The sequence below is a fragment of the Entelurus aequoreus genome, linkage group LG03, assembly GCF_033978785.1.
Source record: "Entelurus aequoreus isolate RoL-2023_Sb linkage group LG03, RoL_Eaeq_v1.1, whole genome shotgun sequence".
In the NCBI taxonomy this organism is placed as follows: Eukaryota; Metazoa; Chordata; class Actinopteri; order Syngnathiformes; family Syngnathidae; genus Entelurus; species Entelurus aequoreus.
Window position 1 is genome coordinate 39,730,179 of NC_084733.1, and position 26,888 is coordinate 39,757,066.

At 39.2% G+C, this 26,888-nt stretch overlaps 1 protein-coding gene across 2 annotated transcripts in view; it reads left to right on the forward strand.

The window, feature by feature from the left end:
- trappc12 (trafficking protein particle complex subunit 12) overlaps positions 1–26,888 on the forward strand; it is a 66,935-nt gene that overhangs the window by 20,288 nt on the left and 19,759 nt on the right. The window contains exons 4-5 of one of the 2 annotated variants that reach the window (XM_062041790.1): positions 4,860–4,973; positions 18,924–19,062. In XM_062041790.1, the coding sequence (XP_061897774.1) occupies positions 4,860–4,973; positions 18,924–19,062 (253 nt within the window). The remainder of the gene's footprint in view (positions 1–4,859; positions 4,974–18,923; positions 19,063–26,888) is intronic. The other variant, XM_062041791.1, reaches the window with a different exon arrangement.

Consider the following 26,888-nt stretch of genomic DNA (forward strand, 5'->3'; position numbering starts at 1 on the left):
CTCTTAAAAGCCACAAGCTACTCCTCATAATATATTACACCAGTTTTGTGTCTCAGCCTCTCTGTGGCACTGTTGGAAAAGTCCAGCGATGGCTTGTGGGAGTAAAGATGGCTAATGTGTGAAGTTCATATCAGCAAAGTAGGCAACGATCCTGCAGCTTGAGGGCAGCGGTCTGTCCCCTTGGTTCAAGTGTCTGAACACTAGCTACACAGGCTTCAAAGCAAAGTTGGCCTTGGTTGCAATCACTGGACTGCAAGTTTGGCATAGACTAATGTTCTTTTTTTCCTCTTTGTAAATTGCGGGATCTTTATTGGAGTTGTAGGGAAGATCTGTATTACCAAAGCTGAGTAGAGAAAGTCTTTTTAAGTTGGGTTTGCCTGCAGGCTTTTTGTCTGGTGGGAGGATATGTGGGCGTTCGTTTGTTCATCAAGCATTGTTATGAGGGGCTTTTTTTTCAACTCATCAAAGCAAACACACACTGAACTTGTGACTTTCAACACAATTAAAAGCTTCACTCCTTTTACAACTGCGACAAGAAATTGTAATTGTGTGTGTGATGATAAAATTGTGTGCCCATTTGTTGTGCACATAGTGTAGTTCAATGCGCATAAGATCATACCGAAGCACATAGCATCACGCCGTAATCAAGTCCATGAGTTTACTGTGTCTGTAGAAAAATAGATTGTTTATTTATGGTGCATCCTATCACTGACAGTTTGTAAGGGGCTTGTGAAAAGAAACATTTGATTACTGGGAAGGTAAAATGTTTTAGGAGCAAAATGGGACAAAATAAATATATTATTAAATAATTAATTAAATGTTTCAATTAATTATAATTGGAATTAAATACATACATGTATTATTAAATTAGTCATCAATTTATTTTATGCAAATGTATATTTATTTATTTATTTTATTGTTGATTTCATGAATACAATTAATTATTTACAATTAATCGTTGATTTTATTATCCAATATTTTAATTAGTCACACATTTAACTAATTATATAGATGTATTTAATATTTAATAGCTGAGTTTGACGGATAAGATACATTTCTGAAGCGCTAACAAAGGCCAAATGGGACAAATGAATTCAATACAGTTTCATCCTTAAATATTTACCTAAATGTGTTATTAATAAATAATGAAATAAATCATTAGCACATTAAATAATGAAATCAATAATTAATGAAGTTTTGAAATAATAAAATATTGAAATAATAGAATCATTTATCAAATACGGTAATTAAATGTAATTTTACATACATACATACATTCCCATTTGATAACATTTCTGTATTTATATTTAATATAAGTAATTAATTATAATTATGATTAATTAATGATACATTGAGGTAATGATTTAAAGATGTAATAATAAAATGTTGTGCCATTTGACCCTTAATAACATGTTATACTGTAAATTACTGGTAGAGCATAATACGCAACGGATGCTCTTCCTGACGTTACCCTGACCAGATATCAACCCCATGCTCTCTGCTATTTCCATCAGCCCTTGTCCTGAACGTGTTAAGAATGTAGCTACTTTACATTATCAGTATTCCCATATTTCCTCTCTAAGAAATGCACACAAATGCGTTGCAGCAGGGCGATGATGTACTCCACCCTTCTGGAATGTGTGTATATGTAGTATTTTGGAGTGGCTGCTGCTGCTATGCTTGTTTTCATCTTCATTTCCCATACTAATGAAGAGTCAGTGGCAGCCCAGCAGCTGACACTGGACAGTAGAAAAGGGGCTTGACAGGTAGGAACTACAGTAAAACAGTAGTAAAATAAAGGGAAAGGAAAGGGACACAAAAGAGGGGGAAGAAAAAGAACATGGAATGCGGTTGATGCTGGTTTTGGGACTGAAATACTGTACTCTAAAGAAAAAGGAAGGAAGGGTGAACAGAGTCACAAGTGAGACTAAAAAGGGTTGAATCAAAGCATCAAGAAAAAAAAAAGCATAATGAAGGTTCTCTCCGCTCCCTCTGGTAATTGGCTTTATGACAAGTTGCACGGTCAACAACTAGGAAATTGGTCAACCTTTTCACGGTTATATGCGGTCCTCTCCAAGGTTTCTCATAGTCATTCACCGACGTCCCACTGGGGTGAGTTTTTCCTTGCCCGTATGTGGGCTCTGTACCGAGGATGTCGTTGTGGCTTGTACAGCCCTTTGAGACACTTGTGATTTAGGGCTATATAAATAAACATTGATTGATTGATTGATTGATTCACGTGTTTCAATGGGGTGAGGTGACTCCCTCGTTCAGTTCGGGAGAGGAGAACAACCAGCTGAGGCGCGCCTTGGGACCGGGGGTCTTAGCAAGGAGGGCTCCTTCGAGGGGCTCTGGTGGCAGGAGAAGGAGCGAGAGAGACTGAGGGCCAAAACACGAAACACTTTCTCCCTGGCACTGATCGAAGGCGGACACTCTCTTTTCTTTCTCTCTTATCTCCCTTATCTCCCTGCTTGCTTCTTTGTTTTGCTCTTAACTTTCTTGTTGCCTCTTTTTGCACTGGTCTCTAAAATCTAAACGATGGAATTGATCAACTGGCCTCTCAATGAAATTGACAAGATCTCGGGTTTGGGGGAACCTGCCTATATTGAGAAAACAGTTGTTGCTGGACACACAACAGACTCTTAGAAGAGGAATACCGCATGCCTGGCGACTCTTGCAGTCGAGGACGTTGAAAATATCTATCTATTCGGAAGCATGATAACATGACATCTGCTGATTGGAATAAGCATTACTCTGAGTATCGACAAATTGCAATATGCTGGCAGCCGTTCAAAGTACTGCAAAGCTGCCACAAATGGTTGGAGGATGCGAGCAGAACTGTGGGCACTCAGACTTTTACGATTTTGGACAATGTTGCAAATTTGACAACATCTTCCCCAGTGTCTACCTTTTTCCCACCTATTACGGGGCGCTGTAGTGGCGACCCATCGCCGTTCCTGTTCTGTCTACCTGTGTTTGTCTAATCTTGAACAGGTTTGTGGTGAAAATGAAAGGTTGTGCTTGTGCAATAAAGAGCATACCATACCATACCAGTCGGGGGAGGACAGGGGACTGGTCACCAGTGATTAGGGACTTGTGTTGGTCTTAGGGACTTCATTGAAGTACAAAATTAGTCAGTTAATGTTTTTTCAATATTTGGACTCAAGGTGTTTTGCTGAGGAGTTGTGTTTTTGTGTTGTAAAGTCAATATGGCATGTTTTTGATGTGTCATTTTTCTGGAATGGCAGCGCGCTAGGACACAGGGGCCACTTTCTCCCCTAGCTTGGAAATTTGCTACAGAGTACAGTGTGAGAGAGAAATGGTATCCTGAAAATTCCATTTGTCTTGCATGTATGGAAAATTTGACAAAGAATATTTGAAGTGTTCAGTGCAGGCTCGTCAAGGTCCATCCATCCATGCATGTTCTACCGTGTGACCCTCTTGGGGTTGCGGAGGCTAGATCTTATCCCAGCTGCATCCGGGCGGATGGCGTGTTACACCCTGGACAAGTCGCCACCTCATCACAGGGCCAACACAGATAGACACTAATTCACACTCACATTCACAAGGTCTTTCCACCAAACTCATCATGTCCTTATGGAAAGTGTGTTATATACAAGGGCTCAGTCATTGTTGGAACAGATAAAGGTTAGATAAACTGTTTCTATTGTGCTGTACTTGTTTTTGAATTGTTTTGATTGAAACATTTTATTTTTTACCTATTGCGTGTTTTTATGTTTACGTTGTAAGTAATTTGTATTTTTGACTATAGTGTGTGACTGCACCTGTTTTTTGTTATATATATATATATATATATATATATATATATATATATATATATATATATATATATATATATATATATATATATACACTACCGTTCAAAAGTTTGGGGTCACCCAAACAATTTTGTGGAATAGCCTTCATTTCTAAGAACAAGAATAGACTATCAAGTTTCAGATGAAAGTTCTCTTTTTCTGGCCATTTTGAGCGTTTAATTGACCCCACAAATGTGAAGCTCCAGAAACTCAATCTGCTCAAAGAAAGGTCAGTTTTGTAGCTTCTGTAACTAGCTAAACTGTTTTCAGATGTGTGAACATGATTGCACAAGGGTTTTCTAATCATCAATTAGCCTTCTGAGCCAATGAGCAAACACATTGTACCATTAGAACACTGGAGTGATAGTTGCTGGAAATGGGCCTCTATACACCTATGTAGATATTGCACCAAAAACCAGACATTTGCAGCCAGAATAGTCATTTACCACATTAGCAATGTATAGAATGTATTTCTTTAAAGTTAAGACTAGTTTAAAGTTATCTTCATTGAAAAGTACAGTGCTTTTCCTTCAAAAATAAGGACATTTCAATGTGACCCCAAACTTTTGAACGGTAGTGTATATATATATATATATACATATATATATATATATATATATATATATATATATATATATATATATATATATATATATATATATATATATATATATATATATATATATATGTATGTATGTATGTATGTATGTATGTATGTATGTATGTATGTATGTATGTATATATATATATATATATAAAAATATACATGTATGTATTAATGAAATCTGTTTTTGCTGCCCTCTTGGCCAGGTCACGCTTCCAAAAGAGATTTTAATCTCAATTAGTTTTTGTCTGGTTAAATAAAAGAAAATGAAATTAAATTGAATGAATGGAACAGAAATCAAGGACACGCACTGACAAAAACTTGTACAGTCGACAACTTGATTTAACGTTTCAGTAAAAATTCTAATGTTACCTTTTTCCTGTCAATTTCAAGCAATATGATTGCAGTCACACTAAAGCTTATTCCTTCATGTGCAGAGCAGCAAGAACTGGCGAGCGGCGGTGGATCTGACAGGCCGTCTTCTGACTGCTCATGGTCAGGGATATGGAAAAGCTGGACAACTCACTTCCCATACCACTAACTCACTGCAGGTAGGATAAAACATATGATTTTTCAGTGTAGTGAAGTGTGTCACCACATTTGAAAGACACATCTGGTGTTCATATTTAGTGTTTCTGGAGCTTGTATTTAAAAAAATAAAAAAACAAAAGTCCCTAAATATTTTGTTTATGATATTAAAATCCCAAAGTCATTTGGGATATGCTCCATTTTCCCTTTAACCTAATAAACTCGCAAGATATGTGATAACACTGTGTTAACACCACCATCATTCGCCAGTCACATTTAGAACACAGTATCTTCACAAAGGTGGCAGAGTTTAACAAGGAAGCATCACATGCACATCAAGGATTCACTGAGAAGCACTGCAGATGATGCGGATGATGCCAAGTACAGGGTGGAGGACTCCGCCGCCTTTTGTGGAAATCTGTGGTACTACCGTGCTAAACATTTCTCAAACCGCCGGGAACCGCTTCCAAACCAGTAATGCGTGCCCGCCCCTTTTAGTTTCAAAATCCCTGCGCTAGTAGATACATTTTACCATTCTGTACTTGCACCATTCGTCTGAAAAGTCAACGCTGACGTACCGGTATACATAGTGCAGGCATTGTGTCTTTTGGTCTGATCGTGTAGTGACACGCACCGAGAAACCTTGCGCGTTGTTTTTATACTTTTTAAGCCATGAATACAGATACTTGCTGCATGGTTGGTTGCAGTGACCATGTGCGCCACCAACAAGGACGACTCAAGAAAATATACTACTACAGTTTCCCTGACTGGATTCAGAAAGAAGGGACGGATGTGTCCGTAGTCATCAAGAAAAGACAGAGTGCTTGGTTGGAAGCCATACAACGGGAAGGCATAACATACTCCCATAATGTAAATTTGAAAGTGTGTTCCAGACAATTTTTTCACAGTGAGTGTCAAAACATTATGTCATAATGTTTGATGTGGTGCGTTTCGGACAACTGGGTAGTTGGAAATGTGTGATATACACTATGCTATGCCAAGTGACAACATATGTTTACAATATGTCATTTCTTTCTCGAGTCCTCATATTTATCAGTTTCCCAGCTGAAACAGGGGTGCCAAAACTTTTTTCTTCAAGAGCCGAATACTAAATAATCAAGGGATGCAGGGACCATTTAGATATTTTTCATGTTGTTGAAAAAAAAGGTTAAAACTAATTCAATATGCTAGCTTGTGATATACAGTATATTTGAAGATTAAAACTAAATACAGCCTGCATGTCAACTGTGTGATTTTTGCATCAATATTTCAACTTGTTGCTTTTTTTCCTCCTTTTTTTGTCAATTTTATTTCCAAAATGTGCTAAGGGCCAACGCAAACAATTGTTGTAAATGATGCAACTGAATGAATGGCCAAGTGTTCAACAACACAAACAAAAATACTGCCAGGATTACAAATCTTGGTGAACGAGGCAAATGTAGTCAGCAGCCGCTGTAATTGAACCTGGAGGCAATGTAATAAAGTTACACCCACTTTTCTCACTCGTTATCATTGGGTCACAAGACCACACACCTTATGTCTATTTGGAATATGTTTCTAGAAATAGGCGGGAGCTCTGCTAGAGCATTATTCCCCGTTTCCACCAATTGTCCAAAACTGGAAGGGAAAAATGAGGGAAGAACACATTACCATGATGACTTAGGCCCAATACCAATACACCCCCTTATTCACTACCACTAGCCCTCACCCACTACCACTACACTCTTCAAATGAAGTAAAAAGGGGTAGAGCTTTGTAATCTTCCCTAGGAATTGGGACACCACTTGCTACGTCACTGCACAGTTTACGTTCGGGCACGTAAGCGACTACGTAGTTACATAAACAACTGTCTGTTAGGTATGATTGGCTGAGTGTAAGTAGGCCCTAACACCTAAAGCATAGCACGTGTGGCTAGTGTGAGCACACTCAATTGCGCACAGGTGCTGCATTCTTCCCCTTGTTTGGCATGATTGGTAAAAGTGGTCTTGGCCCAGCAGGCACTAGACATTAATACAACGTTGATTCTACATATACGTTTTTTTAAATTGACTTCTAAACAGCTTTGCAAAATGGTTGTATCGGTAAATTGAGACAACGTTGATGTCTAACGTTGGATCCACGTTGATGGTTGGGAAATTACCAAATTTCACTTGTTAAATCAACGTCACAACCTGACAATGAAAATGCCATCAAAAAGCATGTTGTTTCAACATTGTGTTTTTGTTGTAAAATATTGGTTGGGAAATGACCAAAATATACAGTAATAGTCAAATCAACGTCAGAACGCAACATTGATTAAACGTCGTCAAAAAGCATGTTGTTTCAACGTTATGTTTGAGTTGCTCAACGTAAGGACCTAATTCAACATGTTCTCAATGTTGTTTTAATGTCTCGTGCCTGCTGGGGGCCCTCTACGATTCCATGGACATGCACGTGCGCCACATAGTGAAGTCACAGAATGACTGTATTGCTATGTACTATATTGCATATTACTCAAAGCAGGATTTTTAGTGATAACAGACACCATTTATAATTTAAATGAAATACAAAGTATCAATAATGATTATAAAGTCAAACCCGCAGCATACTTGTTCATTATGCATTGGTAAGCGTAATAAAGACATGTCATTTAATTAATGCACTTCTCTTGCGAAAATTAATGATAGTGGCAACCTTGTACAACATAAATAATCAGAATCACTCTAAGTAAGATTTGAAATAGTCCAAATATTAATTTAAATTGCAATAATACAGTAGAATAGAGTGGGTTAGTTTTATCTGATCCACTACTAGTATGTATTTAATGACAGTAATAACAGTGTACAAAATAAATAATCAGAACGACTCCAAATAAGTACGAAAATATTTTACAAAGTTAGAGAAATTGCAGGAATACAGCAGAAGAGAAGAGATGTAAAAAAGCAACGGGGCCGCGGCTTGAATGCACAGTCCAAACGAAGACCAGCGGGGCCCAGGACAACCAGGGGGAATCTCACCCAAGTCTTCTACAGCATGGCACGAATGGACGAATGGGAATAGGCACTCGGAGGCTGCAGAACTTGCAGTTACCAGTGTGCTGTGAAACTGACTGCAGTTTAGTACCGATAATCTAATGCAGTGTTTTTCAACCACTGTGCCGCGGCACACTAGTGTGCCGTGAAATACAGTCTGGTGTGCCGTGTGAGATTATGTAATTTCACCTAACTGGGTTAAAAATATTTTTTGCACACAAGTAATTATAATCCGTAAATAATGTGCCGGATTGTAAATAATGTAAATAATTCAATGTATATACCCTGATGATTATCTTGTGAGATGACTGTATTATGATGATATAGTATATATCTGATAGTATATATCTGTATCATGAATCAATTTAAGTGGACCCCGATTTAAACAAGTTGAAAAAATTATTCGAGTGTTACCATTTAGTGGTCAATTGTGCGGTACTTCACTGTGCAACCTACTATTAAAAGTCTCAATCAATCAATCAAAAAATTGTTGAGTGTCGGTGCTGTCTAGAGCTCGGCAGAGTAACTGTGTAATACTCTTCCATATCAGTAGGTGGCAGCGGGGAGCTAATTGCTTTGTAGATGTCGGAAACACGTTGTGTCGTGATCACAATATGCAGACGACAGCGGGAGGCAGCGTGCAGGTACTAAGGTATCTTATGCTTTAACCAAAAATAAACAAAAGGTGAGTGCCGCTAAGAAGTGAAGTATATTTATATAGCGCTTTTCTCTAGTGACTCAAAGCTCTTTTACATAGTGAAAACCAATATCTAAGTAACATTTAAACCAGTGTGGGTGGCACTGAGAGCAGGTGGGTAAAGTGTCTTGCCCTAGGACACAACGGCAGTGACTAGGATGGCGGAAGCGGGGATCGAACCTGCAACCCTCAAGTTTCTGGCACGGCCACTCTACCAACCGAGCTATACCACAGAAAAAGGCATTGAAGCTAAGGCATGGCTATGCAAAACGAAACTAAAACTGACCTAGCTGCAAAGTAAACAAAACACAAAATGCTGGATGACAGCAAAGACTTACAGCGTGTGGAACAGAGACGGCGTCCACAAAGTACATCCGTACATGTCATGACAATCAACAATGTCCCCACAAAGAAGGAAAGCGTCCGCACAACTTAAATAGTCTGGATTGCGAAAACAAAGCAGGTGCGGGGAATAGCGCTCAAGGAAGACATGAGACAGGAAACAGGAAAATACCAACAAAACAGGAAAAAAACACCAAAATTGGAGCGCAAGACAAGGACTAAAACACTACACACAGGAAAACAGCAAAAAACTCAAAATAAGTCACAGGGTGATGTGACAGGTCATGACAGTACACCTACTTTGAGACAAGAGCTAAAGTGATGCATGCTTGGTTATCGTCTGAATTTATATCCAACAATTGCGAAAACTACTTTTTATTGTCAATATCGGCTACTGAGTTTTGTTTTTTAATGATTTCTGCTTGTGGTGTGCCTCAGGAGTTTTTCAATGCAAAAAATGTGCCTTGGCTCAAAAAAGGTTGAAAAACACTGATCTAATGGAGTTAAAAAAAATCACATTAAAAAACGCAATTAGGCAAATGGAGACATGCGGCCCTGTATTATCTGCCCTTTTGTTGCTTACTAATGACTATATCCCTTTTGAAGTAAGACCAACATTATCAATAGACATATTAGATCCTGACTGGGTTCGAAGCCTACACCTAGGTCATGAAAATACCGCCGCCAAAGAGTTACAACGTCACTTCTATCAACTATTTCTAAAATGGCAAAGTAAAAGGAGATAAAAAAGGGAGAATCCCAAAATCTGGGAAATGTCGCTTCAGAGGACAAGAAACGTGTTAACCAAACACAAGCAGCACAAGTAAAGGAAGGTGTAGGCTGAACAAAGGCTCAAGTGGTATCTCTTGTAGAATTGGTAAATCCCATAGGAGTGACTGGAGGGTTGGAGAAAGATGTTGAAGTGGCTGTAGAGATGAGTAAGTATGTCGAACCAGCACAAGAACCAGCATCCCAAAGACAAGAAGATCCATGTAAATTTTTCGAGCTCAGCAGCTGAGAAGAACTAAAATTGTTGTTGCCAGAGAAAAGGGAGCGTTGGTGTGATCTACACAAAAATTACATCGATGAAAGCATCTTGAAACACATTTATCATTGCAGGAATACCAAGCTTTGCTATTTTTTTGTTGGTATTAGATGAGATCAAGCCTTTTTTGGTCATTGTCCAAGCTGCTCACCTTTCAAAAGGTGTTATTGACACTTGCTCGTTTAAGGCTTGGCATTCCAATTGAGTACTTTGCACAATTACTGAAGATTTCATGTGAAACTACTTACCGTATTTTTCGGACTATAAGTCACAGTTTTTTTCATAGTTTGGCCGGGGGTGCGACTTATACTCAGGAGCGACTTATGTGTGAAATTATTAACACATTACCGTAAAATATCAAATAATATTATTTAGCTCATTCACGTAAGAGACTAGACGTATAAATGTAAATGAAACACTTTTATTTTTGCTTCCATTTTTCATGAGTTGAACTCAAAGATCTAAAACTTTTACTGTATACACAAAATATCTATTCCTCACTTAGGCTGCCAACAATAAAATAAAAGGCCACTCTGAAATGTGAAGTTTTACTTTAAGCAAAGCAGTCAGTATTTTGTGTGACCACCATTTGTCTCACCCAGTGCAACACATCTCCTTAGCATAGAGTTGATTAGGTTGTTGATTGCGTATACGACAAGTTGTCGTATACACTGATCCACAGCATCCCAAACATGCTCAATGGGTGACACGTCCGGTGAGTATGCTGGCCATGCAAGAAGTGGGATGTTATCAGCTTCCAGGAGTTGTGTACAGATCCTTGCAACATGGCGGAGTGCATTGCCATGCTACAATATGAGGTGATGGTCTTTGGTGAATGGCACAGCAATAGGCCTCCGGATCTCGTCACAGTATCTCCGTGCATTCAAAATGCCATCAATAAAATGCACTTGCGTTCATTGTCCATACCATCAACTGCCATTACCATACCCCACCCCCACCATGGGCCGCTCGATTCACAACATTGACATAAGCAAACCGCTCACCCACACGACGCCACACACGCTGTCTGCCATCTGCCCTGAACTGTGATAACCGGGATTCATTCGTGAAAAGAACACCTCTCCAACATGCCAGACGCCATCGATTGTGAGCATTTGCCCACTCAAGTCGGTTACGACTACAAACTGCAGTCGGGTCGAGACCTCGATGAGAACGACGAGCATGTAGATGAGCTTCCCTGAGAAGGTTTATTACAGTTTGTGCAGAAATTATTTAGTTATGCAAACCAATTGTTGCAGCAGCTGTTCGGGTGGCTGGTCTCAGATGATCATGGCGGTGCACCTGCTGAATGTGGAGGTCCTGGGCTCGTATGGTTACACTGGTCTGGGATTGTGAGGCTGGTTGGATGTACATCCAAATTTTATGAAAGGCCTTTGGAGACGGCTTATGGTAGAGAAATGAACATTCAATTCACGGGCAACAGCTATGGTAAACATTCCTGCAGTCAGCATGCGAATTGCACGCTCCCTCAAAACTTGCGACATCTGTAGCATTGTGCTGTGTGATAAGCACAAGTTCCATTGGCAGCAAAACCTTTTCTCCTCCAAACATATTGCTGGATATTGTGGCCAAACAGCTCAATTTTTGTTTAATCTGACATGACATGGACAAAGATGAGACCTCCTGGAGGAAAGTTCTGTGGTCAGATGAAACAAAAATTTTGCTGTTTGTCCACAATTCCCAACAATATGTTTCAAGGAGAAAAGGTGAGCCCTTTAATCCCAGGAACACCAGGCCTACCGTCAAGCATGGTGGTGGTAGTTTTATGCTCTGTGCCTGTTTTTCTGCCAATGGAACTGGTGCTTTACGGAGAGTAAATGGGACAATGAAAAAGGAGGATTACCTCCAAATTTTTCAGGACAACCTAAAATCATCAGCCCGGAGGTTGGGTCTTGAGCGCAGTTGGGTGTTCCAACAGGACAATGAACCCAAACACATGTCAAAAGTGGTAAAGGAATGGCTGAATCAAGCTAGAATTAAGGTTTTAGAATGGCCTTCCCAAAGTCCTGACTTTAACGTGTGGACAATGCTAAAGAAACAAGTCCATGTCAGAAAAACAACAAATTTAGCTGAACTGCACCAATTTTGTCAAGAGGAGTGGTCAAAAATTCAACCAGAAGCTTGCCAGAAGCTTGTGGATGGCTACTAAAAGTGCCTTAATGCAGTGAAACTTGCCAAGTGACATATAACCAAATATTAACATTGCTGTATGTATACTTTTGACCCAGTAGAAAGTATTGGAAACTCAAGACAGCCACGACATTATGTTCTTTACAAGTGTATGTAAACTTTTGACTACGACTGTATATGTGTGTGTGTGTGTGTGTGTGTGTGTGTGTGTGTGTGTGTGTGTGTGTGTGTGTGTGTGTGTGTGTGTGTGTGTGTGTGTGTGTGTGTGTGTGTGTGTGTGTGTGTGTGTGTGTGTGTATACACTACCGTTCAAAAGTTTGGGGTCATATTGAAATGTCCTTATTTTTGAAGGAAAAGCACTGTACTTTTCAATGAAGATAACTTTAAACTTGTCTTAACTTTAAAGAAATACACTCTATACATTGCTAATGTGGTAAATGACTATTCTAGCTGCAAATGTCTGTTTTTGGTGCAATATCTACATAGGTGTATAGAGGCCCATTTCCAGCAACTATCACTCCAGTGTACTAATGGTACAATGTGTTTGCTCATTGGCTCAGAAGGCTAATTGATTATTAGAAAACCCTTGTGCAATCATGTTCACACATCTGAAAACAGTTTAGCTCGTTACAGAAGCTACAAAACTGACCTTCCTTTGAGCAGATTGAGTTTCTGGAGCATCACATTTGTGGGGTCAATTAAACGCTCAAAATGGCCAGAAAAAGAGAACTTTCATCTGAAATTTGACAGTCTCTTCTTGTTCTTAAAAATGAAGGCTATTCCACAAAATTGTTTGGGTGACCCCAAACTTTTGAACGGTAGTGTATATATATGTATATATATATTTTGTTTTTTACAATATGAAGGTCCTGAGTAGTCTTGGGTTCAATCCCGGGCTCGGGATCTTTCTGTGTGGAGTTTGCATGTCCTCCCCGTGACTGCGTGGGTTTCCTCCGGGTACTCCGGCTTCCTCCCACTTCCAAAGACATGCACCTGGGGATAAGTTGATTGGCAACACTAAATTGGCCCTAGTGTGTGGATGTGAGTGTGAATGTTGTCTGTCTATCTGTGTTGGCCCTGCGATGAGGTGGCGACTTGTCCAGGGTGTACCCCGCCTTCCGCCCGATTGTAGTTGAGAAAGGCTCCAGCGCCCCCAAAAGGGAATAAGCGGTAGAAAATGGATGGATGGATAGTTTATACATATATATGTGTACATACTATAATAATATAATGGATACATAATTAATATAATTGGATATTAAGTGTATGTGAAAGTTTGAATCCTACCTTATTTACTTCCATGACGGCCTCCTTAAAGTTTTGTAATCAATCAGAAATATCAAGCAGCTAAAATGCGCCGAAAATTGGATAAGTGTGGAGAGTGTTTTGCTTAGAGCTGCACGATTATAGCTAAAATAATAATCAAGTTTATTTTCATTAATTTTGAAATCTTGATTATTAAACACGATTATTTTCTGTTGATTAAAACATACTTTATTGCACTTTCTGTGTTACACAAATGGTATGTGAACTGACTTTCATTTCAAAATGAAACAAAAAATAATAATTATTAATAATAATTAAAAATGTAGAAAAGACAAAGACTGAAATAAATATGCCATTGCAGAGAGCGATCATAAAATGCCAACTATGGGTGAGGGCGGACCTACATCACTTCCGCCTACCAATCCCCTAGCAACCGGGAATTCGTTGAAAACAAACCAGCTCACAGCGAACACAGCATTGACAGAAAAAGCATTTAACGAGCGTTGTGGCTTGGAAGTCGGCGTTAAATCCTTCATTTACGCATTTTTACTTATTCGCATATCGTGTGAAAAAACGAAAATGTATTATTTGCGTCAGACTCGTCTCAGTGAACTTTAAAGCTTCTCAGGCTTAGCTTAGCTTGCTAGTTAGCTTAGCCTGCGCGCTACTAAGAAAGAGACGCGGAAGTTATCAACAACAAGATCAAGTGTTAGTGTATAAAATATTGAGAGATTTGAGGGCTACATGTATTGAATGGCAACATGAAAATTATAGGGTTTATTGGTTTTTAAAAACCCAACTGTTAAGTGCAAATTTAAACGAAACCGGTTTTCGAAAATAGCTAGCTAGGCTATAGACTATATAGTATATTACTTACTTAACTTAATCCTCTTCTTCTCGGATGGGAAATATGGCTTCGACGACTCGACGCCATTCATCTCGCTGCTGTCCTCGTCTCTGTGCCTCGCCCCATGTAAGCTTCATCTCTTTCAGCTCCCCTTCAACTGTTCTTCGCCAGGTGTTTTTTGGCCGCCCTGGCTTACGTTTTCCCGGTGGTGTCCATCTTAACGCTGCCTTTGGTATCCTCTTGTTGTCCGGTTTTCGAAAATAGCTAGCTAGGCTATAGACTATATAGTATATACCGCATGTTATTTTTGTACAACAACAACTTCAGCTGTCGAACGTTATAAGGTACAAATTCAACAAGTACAACATTAGCACGGACGTATAGCCAAGTTGTGGTTAAGAAGGTGGATTTTTGTTCCTTATATTTACCAGAAACGAAGTGATCCGAACACACGACCCGGGACTTTGGGGGACTCCAGTGAGAACCGTCCTCGTTTTCCCAGTGTAAAGCTGCGAGCCATTTGTCTCGTCTCTGTGGGCTTTTATCACGCTTTGGCAGAACAAAATACAACCTTTGTTTTCCCTGTTTCCAGTTGTGGTTAGCACAACCAAAAACAACACAGTTTTTCGGCATTTTGGAGGCAGAATGAAGGTGTTTAACCAGCGTAGGGCGACAGGTTAAAGAGTAATAGCAACGGTTTGTTTTCAACGCCAGTCTGGTTGCTATGGCTCGAAGAACCCGTATGTAGCTCAGTTGCCTGGATGTCGGCCCTCACCCATTGAATAAAATAAGATTATGCACGAAAGCAACACTCATTCATTGTACTGCTCACAGTATATATAGGTATACATAGGACATATGTCTTTGGCCAAATAAAACTTTATTACATCCGTTGTTTTGGTGAATCTTTAAGAGGTGGATGGATATGGGGTCCCTCAGTGCACGGTTGATGTTACGGTCATCTGTATTTTGGGTAAACTCGTTTTTGTCGCTGTTCGTCTGGGCTTTGTGCCGGTGGCGGGCAGCCCGCTCCGTAAGCAACCAGATTTACATTGCGGGCAAGCGATGGCAGTCGAGAAAAGAAAGGAAGTTAATGCTTAACGTATCTCTGCAACTTGATAAATGTTTGGATGTGCACACCACCGCAGCTTCGCCGTGCGACTCCTTGTTGTTGGTTCATCCATGCTGGAGAAATTCTGTGTTTCAGGAAACGAGCGGGAGTACCTAGAGAATGGCGAGGCGTGCGGTCATGTTCCAGGGTTAAAATGCGAGCCTGTGGTATTTTGTGGGTAATATTGGGAGTAGAAGGCTCCGATGTAATAATTAATTTATTTTTCTTAATATTTTTGGGAGCTACTGGCTGATCTACCTACTCTGTTGTTACTCACTCTCACATGAGTCCACTGTCTATCGGTCGCCCCCTAGTGGTTGGCTGACTGTTGCTTGTGAACATGTTTGGTTTGAAATGTAGCGGTTCCTATTTTTCAAAGGTTAATATAGCTGACGAGTACCCTCATTTAATCGTAGCTGGCAAAATCGTGATCACGATTAAAATTCTATTGGTTTTGCAGCCTTAGTTTTGCTTTTTTCCCATCATGTTTTGTAATGTATTTGTAATGGGTGTAATTTTGAATTTTGGTGAATGTTTTTTGATTTTATAATATCCATAAAATTCAGTGAGCAGGTTGTGTTATTTGTGACCACGTTTGTTGACATTTTGTTTTGGTTGAATTATTTTTTATTTTTTTGCACCATGACTAGTGATTTTTGTTTGCTTTGGGTCATATAATTAAATGCTGTGCATAATTCCATTCAGAGCATAATTAAAGGTAATTGACCTGAATTACTTGCATTGTCTCAATTCCCCCTTGGGGATTAATAAAATACTTCTGATTCTGATTGATGACTACTAAATGGCAGCATCGAAGGCAGTCTTTTAAAGTGAAAGCAATCTCCCTGCGGGCAGGATTCCTAAGTTTTATTTTTATTTTTTATTTTTATTTTAAACCCTCAAAGTTTCAAGATTGTTGTTAGGTAACTTAAAGTTTGAACTGCAGCTACAGATTTTTTGTGGGATTAAGATCCAGAGATTGGCTAGGCCTCTCCAGGATCTTAATGTGCTTCTTCTTTAGTCATTCTGATGTTTCTTTGGCTTTATGTTTGGGGTCAGTGTCATGCTGAAGAAAACATACAGAACCTATATTCAGCGTACTAGTAGAGGCAAGGAGGTTCTCATCCGAGACTCTATGATACATGGCCTTGTTCATCAGCCCCTTGATGAGGTAAATTCTTTATGTATCTTAAAGACCTACTGAAATTAAATGTTCTTATTTAAACGGGGATAGCAGATCCATTCTATGTGTCATACTTGATCATTTCGCGATATTGCTATATTTTTGCTGAAAGGATTTAGTAGAGAACATCGACGATAAAGTTCGCAACTTTTGGTCGCTGATAAAAAAGCCTTGCCTGTACCGGAAGTAGCGTGACGTCACAGGTTGAAGGGCTCCTCACATTTGCACATTGTTTACACCAGCAGCGAGAGCGATTCGGACCGAGAAAGCGACGATTACCCCATTAATTTGAGCCAGGATGAAAAATTTGTGGATGAGGAAAGTGAGAGTGAAGGATTAGAGTGCAGTGCAGGACGTATATTTTTTCGCTCTGACCTTAACTTAGGTACAAGGGCTCATTGGATTCCACAATCTCTCCTTTTTCTATTGTGGATCACAGATTTGTATTTTAAACCACCTTGGATACTATATCCTCTTGAAAATGAGAGTCGAGAACGCGAAATGGACATTCACAGTGACTTTTATCTCCACGACAATACATCGGCGAAGCACTTTAGCTACGGAGCTAACGTGATATCATCGTGCTTAACTGCAGATAGAAACAGAAGAAATAAGCCCCTGACTGGAAGGATAGACAGAAGGTCAACAATACTACCAAACCCTGGACCTGTAACCACATGGTTAATGCTGTGCCGCCTGGCGAAGCCTAGCAATGCTGTTGCTAACGACGCCATTGAAGCTAACTTAGCTACGGGACCTCGACAGAGCTATGCTAAAAACATTAGCTCTCCACCTACGCCAGCCCTCATCTGATCATCAACACCAGTTCTCACCTGCGTTCCAGCAATCGACGGCGCGACGAAGGACTTCACCACGATGATCGGTGCGGTCGGCGGCCCGGAGACGGAGGAAGTCAACCCAGACAGGTGAGGACAGCGGCGCGGCGGCGGACGGCGTTGTAGCTTTCGACGACACCCCGGCCGCCATCAGAGTCGGCAAGAAACATATATTTCCCCAAAGTTACGTACGTGACATGCACATAGCGGCACGCACATACGGGCAAGCGATCAAATGTTTGGAAGCCAAAGCTGTACTCACGGTAGCGCGTCTGCTATCCAACTCAAAGTCCTCCTGGTTGTGTTGCTGTAGCCAGCCGCTAATACACCGATCCTACCTACAGCTTTCTTCTTTGCAGTCTCCATTGTTAATTGAACAAATTGCAAAAGATTCACCAACACAGATGTCCAGAATACTGTGGAATTATGTGGTGGCCACCGTGCTATTCCAAAATGTCTGCTTCAACCCGTGACGTCACGCGCAAACGTCATCATACCAAGACGTTTTCATCCGGAAGTTTCCCGGGAAATTTAAAATTGCACTTTATAAGTTAACCCGGCCGTATTGGCATGTGTTGCAATGTTAAGTTTTCATCATTGATATATAAACTATCAGACTGCGTAGTCGGTAGTAGTGGGTTTCAGTAGGCCTTTAAGCAGCAAAAAACAGCCCTGAAGCAGATGTTTCCATCTCAGTATTGTTGGGGGTCATGCATTTTTGTGCCTCAACAAGTCCAGTTGATGCCAAAGAGCTCTGTGTTGGTCTTACATGAGCACATCAGATTTTCACAAGCTTTGTTTTAGTCATCTAGGTGTTCATTGATGAATTTAAGATTAGCCTGCACATGTGACTCTTCTGGAGCAGAGAGACATTGTGGGCACTGTGGTATCACAATCCATTACAGGAAAATGTGTTAGCAATTTGTGTCTTGGTGACTGTGGTTCTCGCTCCCTTAAGATCATTAACACGCTCATCTTTTAAGAATCATCCTAACCCCCCAGAGTAAGAGTGACTGTCTGTTATCTTGTATCTATTATTTTTTTTCAAATCATAGTACCAACAATGGTCTTTCTCACCAAGATTCTTCCTGAAACACTACCAATTAGTGAGTTTCAAGGGCACAAGGTTAATTCATATTTTTATATATATATAATTTTCAATGCAGATGTTGATAAAATTGTCAGGAAATGTAGGAACTGGGATAAGGAACAAGTGATTAGATTGGGATCATTTTAAAAAGATTATTGGGAGATCCTGGTGGAGGTCTGCACTCTCCAAAATGCCTCTTCTAGATTTGTTTTACAATCCTTCCCTCTGTATTAAAATAATACTGTCATAAAATCACGGACTGTTCATGAGGGGTGACCCTCACACAATTTGCAGCGGTTCAAATATGTATTTACCCTAAAGTCCTGCACTACAACCATGACCTCAAACTGTTTTTGTGTGCATGTGTGTGTGCGTGTGTGTATGTGTCTTTCAGCTTTGGTTTGTACGTTTGGCCCTTCTTACCAAGCTGAAACTCTTCCAAAACGCTGAACTGGAATTCGATCCTTTCGGCGATTTGGATCAACTTGACCTCTTCTATGAGTTCTACCCCACTATTTACCCTGGGAGACGAGGTATAAACACACAGACACACACACACACACACACACACACACACACACACACACACACACACACACACACACATTCATTGTATAGGATTTACATTTTGATAGTTCAACGCTTGTACATGTTTATCAATTATTTTGCATGGACAAGTCAATATAATTTCCCACGTTGTTAAGCACAGAGTAACATTAGGCAATGGAGCTGTTAGGTTTAGCTCTGCAGTTTCGAACAGTAAATCTAATATAGATTGTGTTCACACAGCTTGTCATGTAGACCAGGTGATTTAACCCTGCATGAAACATGGATATACCACACAATACTACATCATACAGTATGGTATTTAAAAACAAAAAGTTTAATCCTCTTTTGTATGATTTATGCTATATGGTAATAATGATAGTGCATTCATTTTCCTCCTGTCATTAAAAAGTGTTGCATATAAGTGACAACATATGGTATCTGTCTGTGAACAACAGTGTGTCTAGCTGAACCATGTTACTGCTGTACGATAGCATTATTCTGTACATTTACTTTCATGGTCATTCACAACAAGCCAAAGCTGACTCAGAGTAGCATTCAACAAGTGTTCCAATGTAATGTAACCAAGATCCCTAATCTACTGACCATCAAAGAAACCTTATTGTCCTTATTGTGGCAAGGCAATCAACAATGCTTTTTGTACTTGGCTATTTAAAGATCGTGCATGTTTAATCCACTGTATTGCATTTAACAGAACAAAACATAACATATTAAATAAAACAAAACTAAAGATTATACACAACAGTCCTTCTGTGATACCCACTCCACACTAGGGTTGTTCCGATACCAATAATTTAGTACCAGTACCAAAATGTATATCAATACTTTTTGATACTTTTCCAAATAAAGGGACATACAAAAATGTTCAATATTGGCTTTATTTTAACCGAAAATCTTACACTACATTAAACACTCAGAGTCAAAAAACTAATTTTACAAAGTTAAAATAAAAATTAAAAGGCATTAAACACATTGGGCTTTTCTTGTTGCACTCAAAGAACAATTTACAATGTTCCATATTACATATAGTCTGCCATAATCAAGGATTAGATTAGAATACAACAGAAAGTTTTACTGACATTATATTAAATTATTCATGATTTATGGTTGCCTGGTCTGTGCTTTAAGAAAAATACAATTATTAATAAGTACTAAATACAAAACTATGGATAAATGTACAAAGATAAGCCATATAGCAGGTAAAACACATTTATTAAAGACAAAACACAAATTGTAGGAATTTGTTACAAAATTCAGTCATTTAACTTGCATTAGTTGACGCTTGATGCAGCAGGTTTGACTACGCTAATATTTGGCATCAAGCCAAGCAGTTGTGTGCGCGTCTACTATCTACATGTGCACAACAGGGGAGCTGGTTGACTTATGGAAGAAGCGTACAGTATGTAGGTTTGCGAGAATGGCAGCCTGTTGGCTGAGTGACGTCAGTGAGTGTGTAGGCGAGTAAAGAGAGAGAGAGAGCAAGCACTGTGCAGTAAAAGGATGATCCTTGTGCAGATCACAATGCTTATTATTTAAATGTTTACCTAAGTTTGAAGCAAAGGTGGTAATACTAATCGCCACGTTTGGCGAGACATGTTTTAAAGCAACTGTTGTGAGAGTAGCATATGTGTGCTCCTTTAAGAATGGTAGTATGTGGGGTGAGTGACGTGAGTAAGTGAGTGGACAAGTAAGGAGATGTAGCGGTTGCATGTGCAGGAGTGTTGATAGCATGGTGGATGTTCGGGTGTGCCCTATGGAATGTATAAATAAAGTGACCAAGTTGTAACTAATCGACAGCCTCGTAATTCCGACCAAAGAGCGGAGCTTTACGGACCCATTGTTTGATAAAGTGAAGGGTGTTACCCCTGACAAAACATCGGCCCTGGAGGGAACGTCTCCTCGACCACGGTCTGGGAGCCGACAAGCAGTAAACATGTAAAACAGCACTTGCAACACGGCGCCTGCCTGTTTAAAGCGTCACCTTTATTGTTAGTTTTGAAGCCCAAAAACCTCCATATTGCACTTCGCACTCTTTACTAACCTGTAGAATTACCGTTTTTTTTTGCCAATCTTTCCCACCTCGATGTCATTGCTTGTATGCATTTTGTGTGTGCATTTTGACACACTCAACATCATGCACCTCGGCTCTGTAGTCACCGCCGCACAGCGGAATTCAGGTGAAAGAACGGTACAGGTATTTTTCAAAGGTGGTATAGTACCAATTTCAATTGATTAGTATCGCGATACTTTTAGTACCGGTATACCGTACAACCCTACTCCACTTTATAGTTCACTTTGGTACAATTCCCCATTCCAAGTCAGTGAGATCTGGTCAGCCATAAATTATCATCTCAAGCGGGCAACAGATTGTGACTGTGTCAAACACTTTTAAGTATCGTAGTGTCTAAGGCAGTCCTTCTCAAATAGTGGGGCGGGCCCCCCTGGGAGCTGCTGCGCGATTCCGGGGGGGCGCATGTGACCCTGGAGAACATGTTTTTTTTGTCGTGCCAGAATATGATGAAGCGTATGTAGCACTTGGATTCACTGTAACCATGATGGGAGACGAGAAAAGGCTGGTGTGTTGTTTCCTTTAATGTTAATAAACACACAATGTTATGCAGAGGCATAGTTATAACAATTTTATAGACAAATTATACTATTTATAGTCACGGTGGAGAGTGGGGGGGAGGGGGCGCAACATATTTTCTTCTCCCGATGGGGGGCATAACAGAAAATAATTAAAAAGCACTGGTCTAAGGGCAGATGCATTCCAAATGAATCACGCTGACACTCATTGTGAGTGGCACGTTATAGGCTCTACAGTTTCGTTTAATAGATGACATGCACTCATCATGGGAATGAATGCAATATCAATTTAGGACCACTAATGATTTGTTTTAACTATTTTTTTCTAGGGTGGAATAATTACACAACAAATGTGGTTTGTTGTGTAAAACCGCAATGGTTTCTAAAAATAATATGTGGGTGCAAAATATTTGGTTAATTTGAATTAATACATTGAATTGAAATACTGTCAAAGCGCTTTGAGTACCTTGAAGGTAGAAAAGCGCTATACAAGTATAACCCATTTATCATTTATCATTTGATATAAACAAATACCCCGAAAAATACTTCTTTAACTCTAATTTAGAAAGGTTCCCCTCAAAGAGAAACTTTTTGTAGTTAATCAACATGCTTATGGCATAATTGTGGTTGAATATTTTGACCACTCTTCTTCTCAGAATTGTTAGTTAATTTTAAGTGGTTGGTTACCTGGCAGAAGCCTGGCTTTTAAAGGGGAACTGCACTTTTTGGGATTTTTGCCTATCGTTCACAATCATTATGAGCGACAAGACAACAGTTGTATTAATTTTTTTTTTAAGCATTTTGACTCGTAAATAAATCTAAATAAAAGGCCGCTTATAATAGTGTCAATGAGAGGTCCTCTATTTTGCCCAAAATCCCTCTTAAAAAAACATCCAAAATGTGCCAACAATACTCCATTTACATTTCGTGACTTGAATATTAACCAAGTATTTAGTTATTATAAGCGCTAATGTAGTCAAACTATTTTTTGCGGCGCTGTGATCAGAGGGAGCTAACAGCTTGTGCTGGCTGTATTGACATCAGCTGGGGAGCTGCTTTCTTGCCTTGGAGCTTGCGAAAGTAGTGAGTGACAGCAGACATTGTACAGTTAGTGATATTTTATTATGTTTGTTGATTGATTGATTGATTGATTGAGACTTTTATTAGTAGGTTGCACAGTGAAGTACATATTCCGTACAATTGACCACTAAATGGTAACACCCGAATAAGTTTTTCAACTTGTTTAAGTCGGGGTCCACTTAAATTGTTGGCTCTCATGAAGTCTGCAGTGAGTAGTAATCTGTGGTGTTAAAGGCCTACTGAAACCCACTACTACCGACCACGCAGTCTGATAGTTTATATATCAATGACGAAATCTTAACATTGCAACACATGCCAATACGGCCGGGTTAACTTATAAAGTGCAATTTTAAATTTCCCGCTAAACTTCCGGTTGAAAACGTCTTTGTATGATGACGTATGCGAGTGACGTCACTAGTTAAACGGAAGTATTGGTACACCTTTGAATCCAATACAAAAAAGCTCTGTTTTCATTTAAAAATTCCACAGTATTCTGGACATCTGTGTTGGTGAATCTTTTGTAATTTGTTTAATGAACAATGAAGACTGCAAAGAAGAAAGTTGTAGGTGGGATCGGTGTATTAGCGGCTGGCTGTAGCAACACAACGAGGAGGACTTTGACTTGGATAGCAGACGCGCTAGCTGACGCTAGTCGCCGACCGCACGGATGATCGGGTGAAGTCCTTCGTCCTTCCGTCGATCGCTGGAACGCAGGTGAGCACGGGTGTTGATGAGCAGATGAGGGCTGGCTGGCGTAGGTGGAGCGCTAATGTTTTTATCATAGCTCTGTGAGGTGCCGTGGCTAAGTTAGCTTCAATGGCGTCGTTAGCAACAGCATTGTTAATCTTCGCCAAGCTGGAAAGCATTAACCGTGTATTTACATGTCCAGGGTTTAATAGTATTGTTGATTTTCTGTCTATCCTTCCAGTCAGGGGTTTATTTATTTTGTTTATATCTGCATTTGAGCCCGATGCTATCCCGTTAGCTCCGTAGCTAAAGTGTTTCGCCGGTGTATTGTCGTGGAGATAAAAGTCACTATTAATGTCCATTTCGCGTTCTCGACTCTCATTTTCAAGAGGATTTAGTATCCGATATGGTTTAAAATACAAATCCGTGATCCACAATAGAAAAAGGAGAAAGTGTGGAATCCAATGAACCCTTGTACCTAAGTTACGGTCAGAGCGAAAAAAGATACGTCCTGCACTGCACTATACTCCTTCACTCTCACTTTCCTCATCCACAAATCTTTCATCCTCGCTCAAATTAATGGGGTAATCGTCGCTTTCTCGGTCCGAATCTCTCTCGCTGCTGTTGTAAACAATAGGGAAATGTGAGCAGCACTCCAGCTTGTGACGTCACGCTACTTCCGGTAGGGGCAAGGCTTTTTTTTATCAGCGACCAAAAGTTGCGAACTTTATCGTCGTTGTTCTCTACTAAATCCTTTCAGCAAAAATATGGCAATATCGCGAAATGATCAAGTATGACACATAGAATGGATCTGCTATCCCCGTTTAAGTAAAAAAAAATCATTTCAGTAGGCCTTTAAGGAACGAGTAAATGTTGTGATTTGTTTTTGAAATTAGTGCGCCGCAGAATGTTTGACATTATCAAAATACTGTACATAAATATTACATGTTAATATGAATGTGCCTGTTACTACATTACATATACAGTCATTACGGAAAGTGTTCACACCCCTTAAAATGTTTCACTCATCGTTTCATTGCAGCCATTTTGCTAAAATAAAAAAAATACCATTTGTATTTTTAATTACTGTACACTCACTCACTTTCTGTACCCACTGTATACTTACATCATGTATAGAAAACCTTAAAGGAGGTGTGTGGATGTTGTTTAGATCGCTTTATAGACAGAATGAAGCAACTACCATTGGCTCCATTGTAAGCGGACTTTTGATCGCATTTATTTACTATTTAGGATGCATTAAAAAAAGAAAAACATATGTGTTCTTGTCTTGCAGAAGGATTGTTAATGATAGTTAAAATACATTTTAAAAAAGTGCAGTTGCCCTTTAAAGTACCAGTCGAGTGGAAAATCAAGTTGACTGCATATGCTTAATTGTGTTTCATTGTATCCATTAAACCATATCCAATTGTAATTACAATCCGCAAAGTATGTGAAAATACCGTATGAACATCACAAAATGCCTTAAATTCAGTCATCCATTTTGAATATTCCCCTCTGAAGATCTTCTGCTATTTCTGTAAATTCTATGTAACTGTAGTAACACTTCTGCACTCTGACCATATTATCCATACTTGCCAACCCTCCCGTTTTCAGCGCCTCTCCCGACAACCTTCCGGCAGAGATTTTCTCCTGACAAACTCCCGGTATTCAGCCGGAGCTGGAGGCCACGCCCCCTCCAGCTCAGTGCGGACCTGAGACTGAGTGGGGACAGCCTGTTCTCACGTCCGCTTTCCCACAATATAAACAGCTTGCCTGCCCAATGAACGGAGAATTTAAACAGGACAATACTGCCATCTAATGGATAGCCACCGGAACACTGCAATTCAAGTATTTTTTCTATGTAAATAAAATAAATATATATATATATATAGCTAGAATTCACTGAAAGTCAAGTATTTCATACATATATATATATATATATATATATATATATATATATATATATATATATATATATATATATATATATATATATATATATATATATATATATATATATATATATATGAAATATATATGAAATACTCGAGTTGGTGAATTCTAGCTGTAAATAACCCCCCCCCCCCTCTCAAGGTTGGCAAGTATGATATTATCAGATCAGTCATACTGGAACTGATAATATGTTCAGAGTGCATACTGGAAATGCACAAAAATTGGAAAGAGATGTGCTGTTTTTCATTCACACACCTTACGTAAGGCAATAACACATATGCTTGTTTTTGGGGGGTTTTCTGCATTCGAAATCGTAAAAAATAGCTAACAATTGAGTCAACAAATCGAGGGTCTTCTATTGCACCCAATATACCCCCTAAAAACATCCAGAATGTATCTTATTTACGTGCCTCCACTTTGACTGTGTCTGCTCTCCGCCAGCCTTGTTATAATTTTTAGTGCTTCCATATTGATTTTACTGACAGATATACATTCAAACTGTACGCTAATTTGTATTAGAAATGGCAATGGCAACAGGCCCACAACAAGAGCATAGAGAAAGAGAAGGAGCTTATTGACTACAACGTCAGACTACAATGGCAGATTTGTGCAAATATCTTAGGGTAAATTTGTACCATAAATTAAGATATCCGCTGATGTCACAAGGCAAAAAACGTCACAGGACAGAGCAAATTCGAAATAGCTCATTTGGTGGAAGTTTGAAGGAAGGCAATATTATTTTATAAATATCTCCTCTACGGTTTGAGTTCACATTTTTCGGGATTTATGGGGATCACAAATACACAAAAGCAGGTACCAAGGGGTTAGAAAAGTTGATGTTGCATAGTAGGTCATCTTTAAACTACAGCACTAATAATGATAACCGTGGTAATTTTGGTCACAAAAACTGTGATATAAAATGTTCATACCATTAGATCTCTAATTGGAACCTTTTTATATAGTTATGACTAAGTGTTAATTTAAAAAAATCCAAAACAATGTAGCAATTGTTTATAATTTTTTTTAAAGATGCCATTTGTATTGGCATTACATTCTGCAAAAAGAAACCCACAAATAAATTGTTAAGGGCCCAACATTAATAAGACATTTAAGACCATGATGAGTGTGTGTAAACTTCTGAAATGAACTGTATCAGAATCACATTTATTGACCAAGTATGTTCAACATTTGATATTGTAGAATGTGCTCCCTTTGTGTGGTTCAAGAAACAAAGAAATATGTGAATAACAACATCTGAGGAATGACTATTACACAGCTAATCCGGATGACTTCTGAAAATTGCACTTGTCTATCAAAATACTGACTCAATCCATCCATCCATTTTCTACCGCTTGTCCCTCTTGAGGTCGCGGGGGGTGATGTTGCCAGTCCAATTGTGAAAATAATAAATATTATGCAATAGTGTTGTATTCATTGTACAAGAAAATTACTTGTAATTACATAATATAATAATAATCATAGTTAT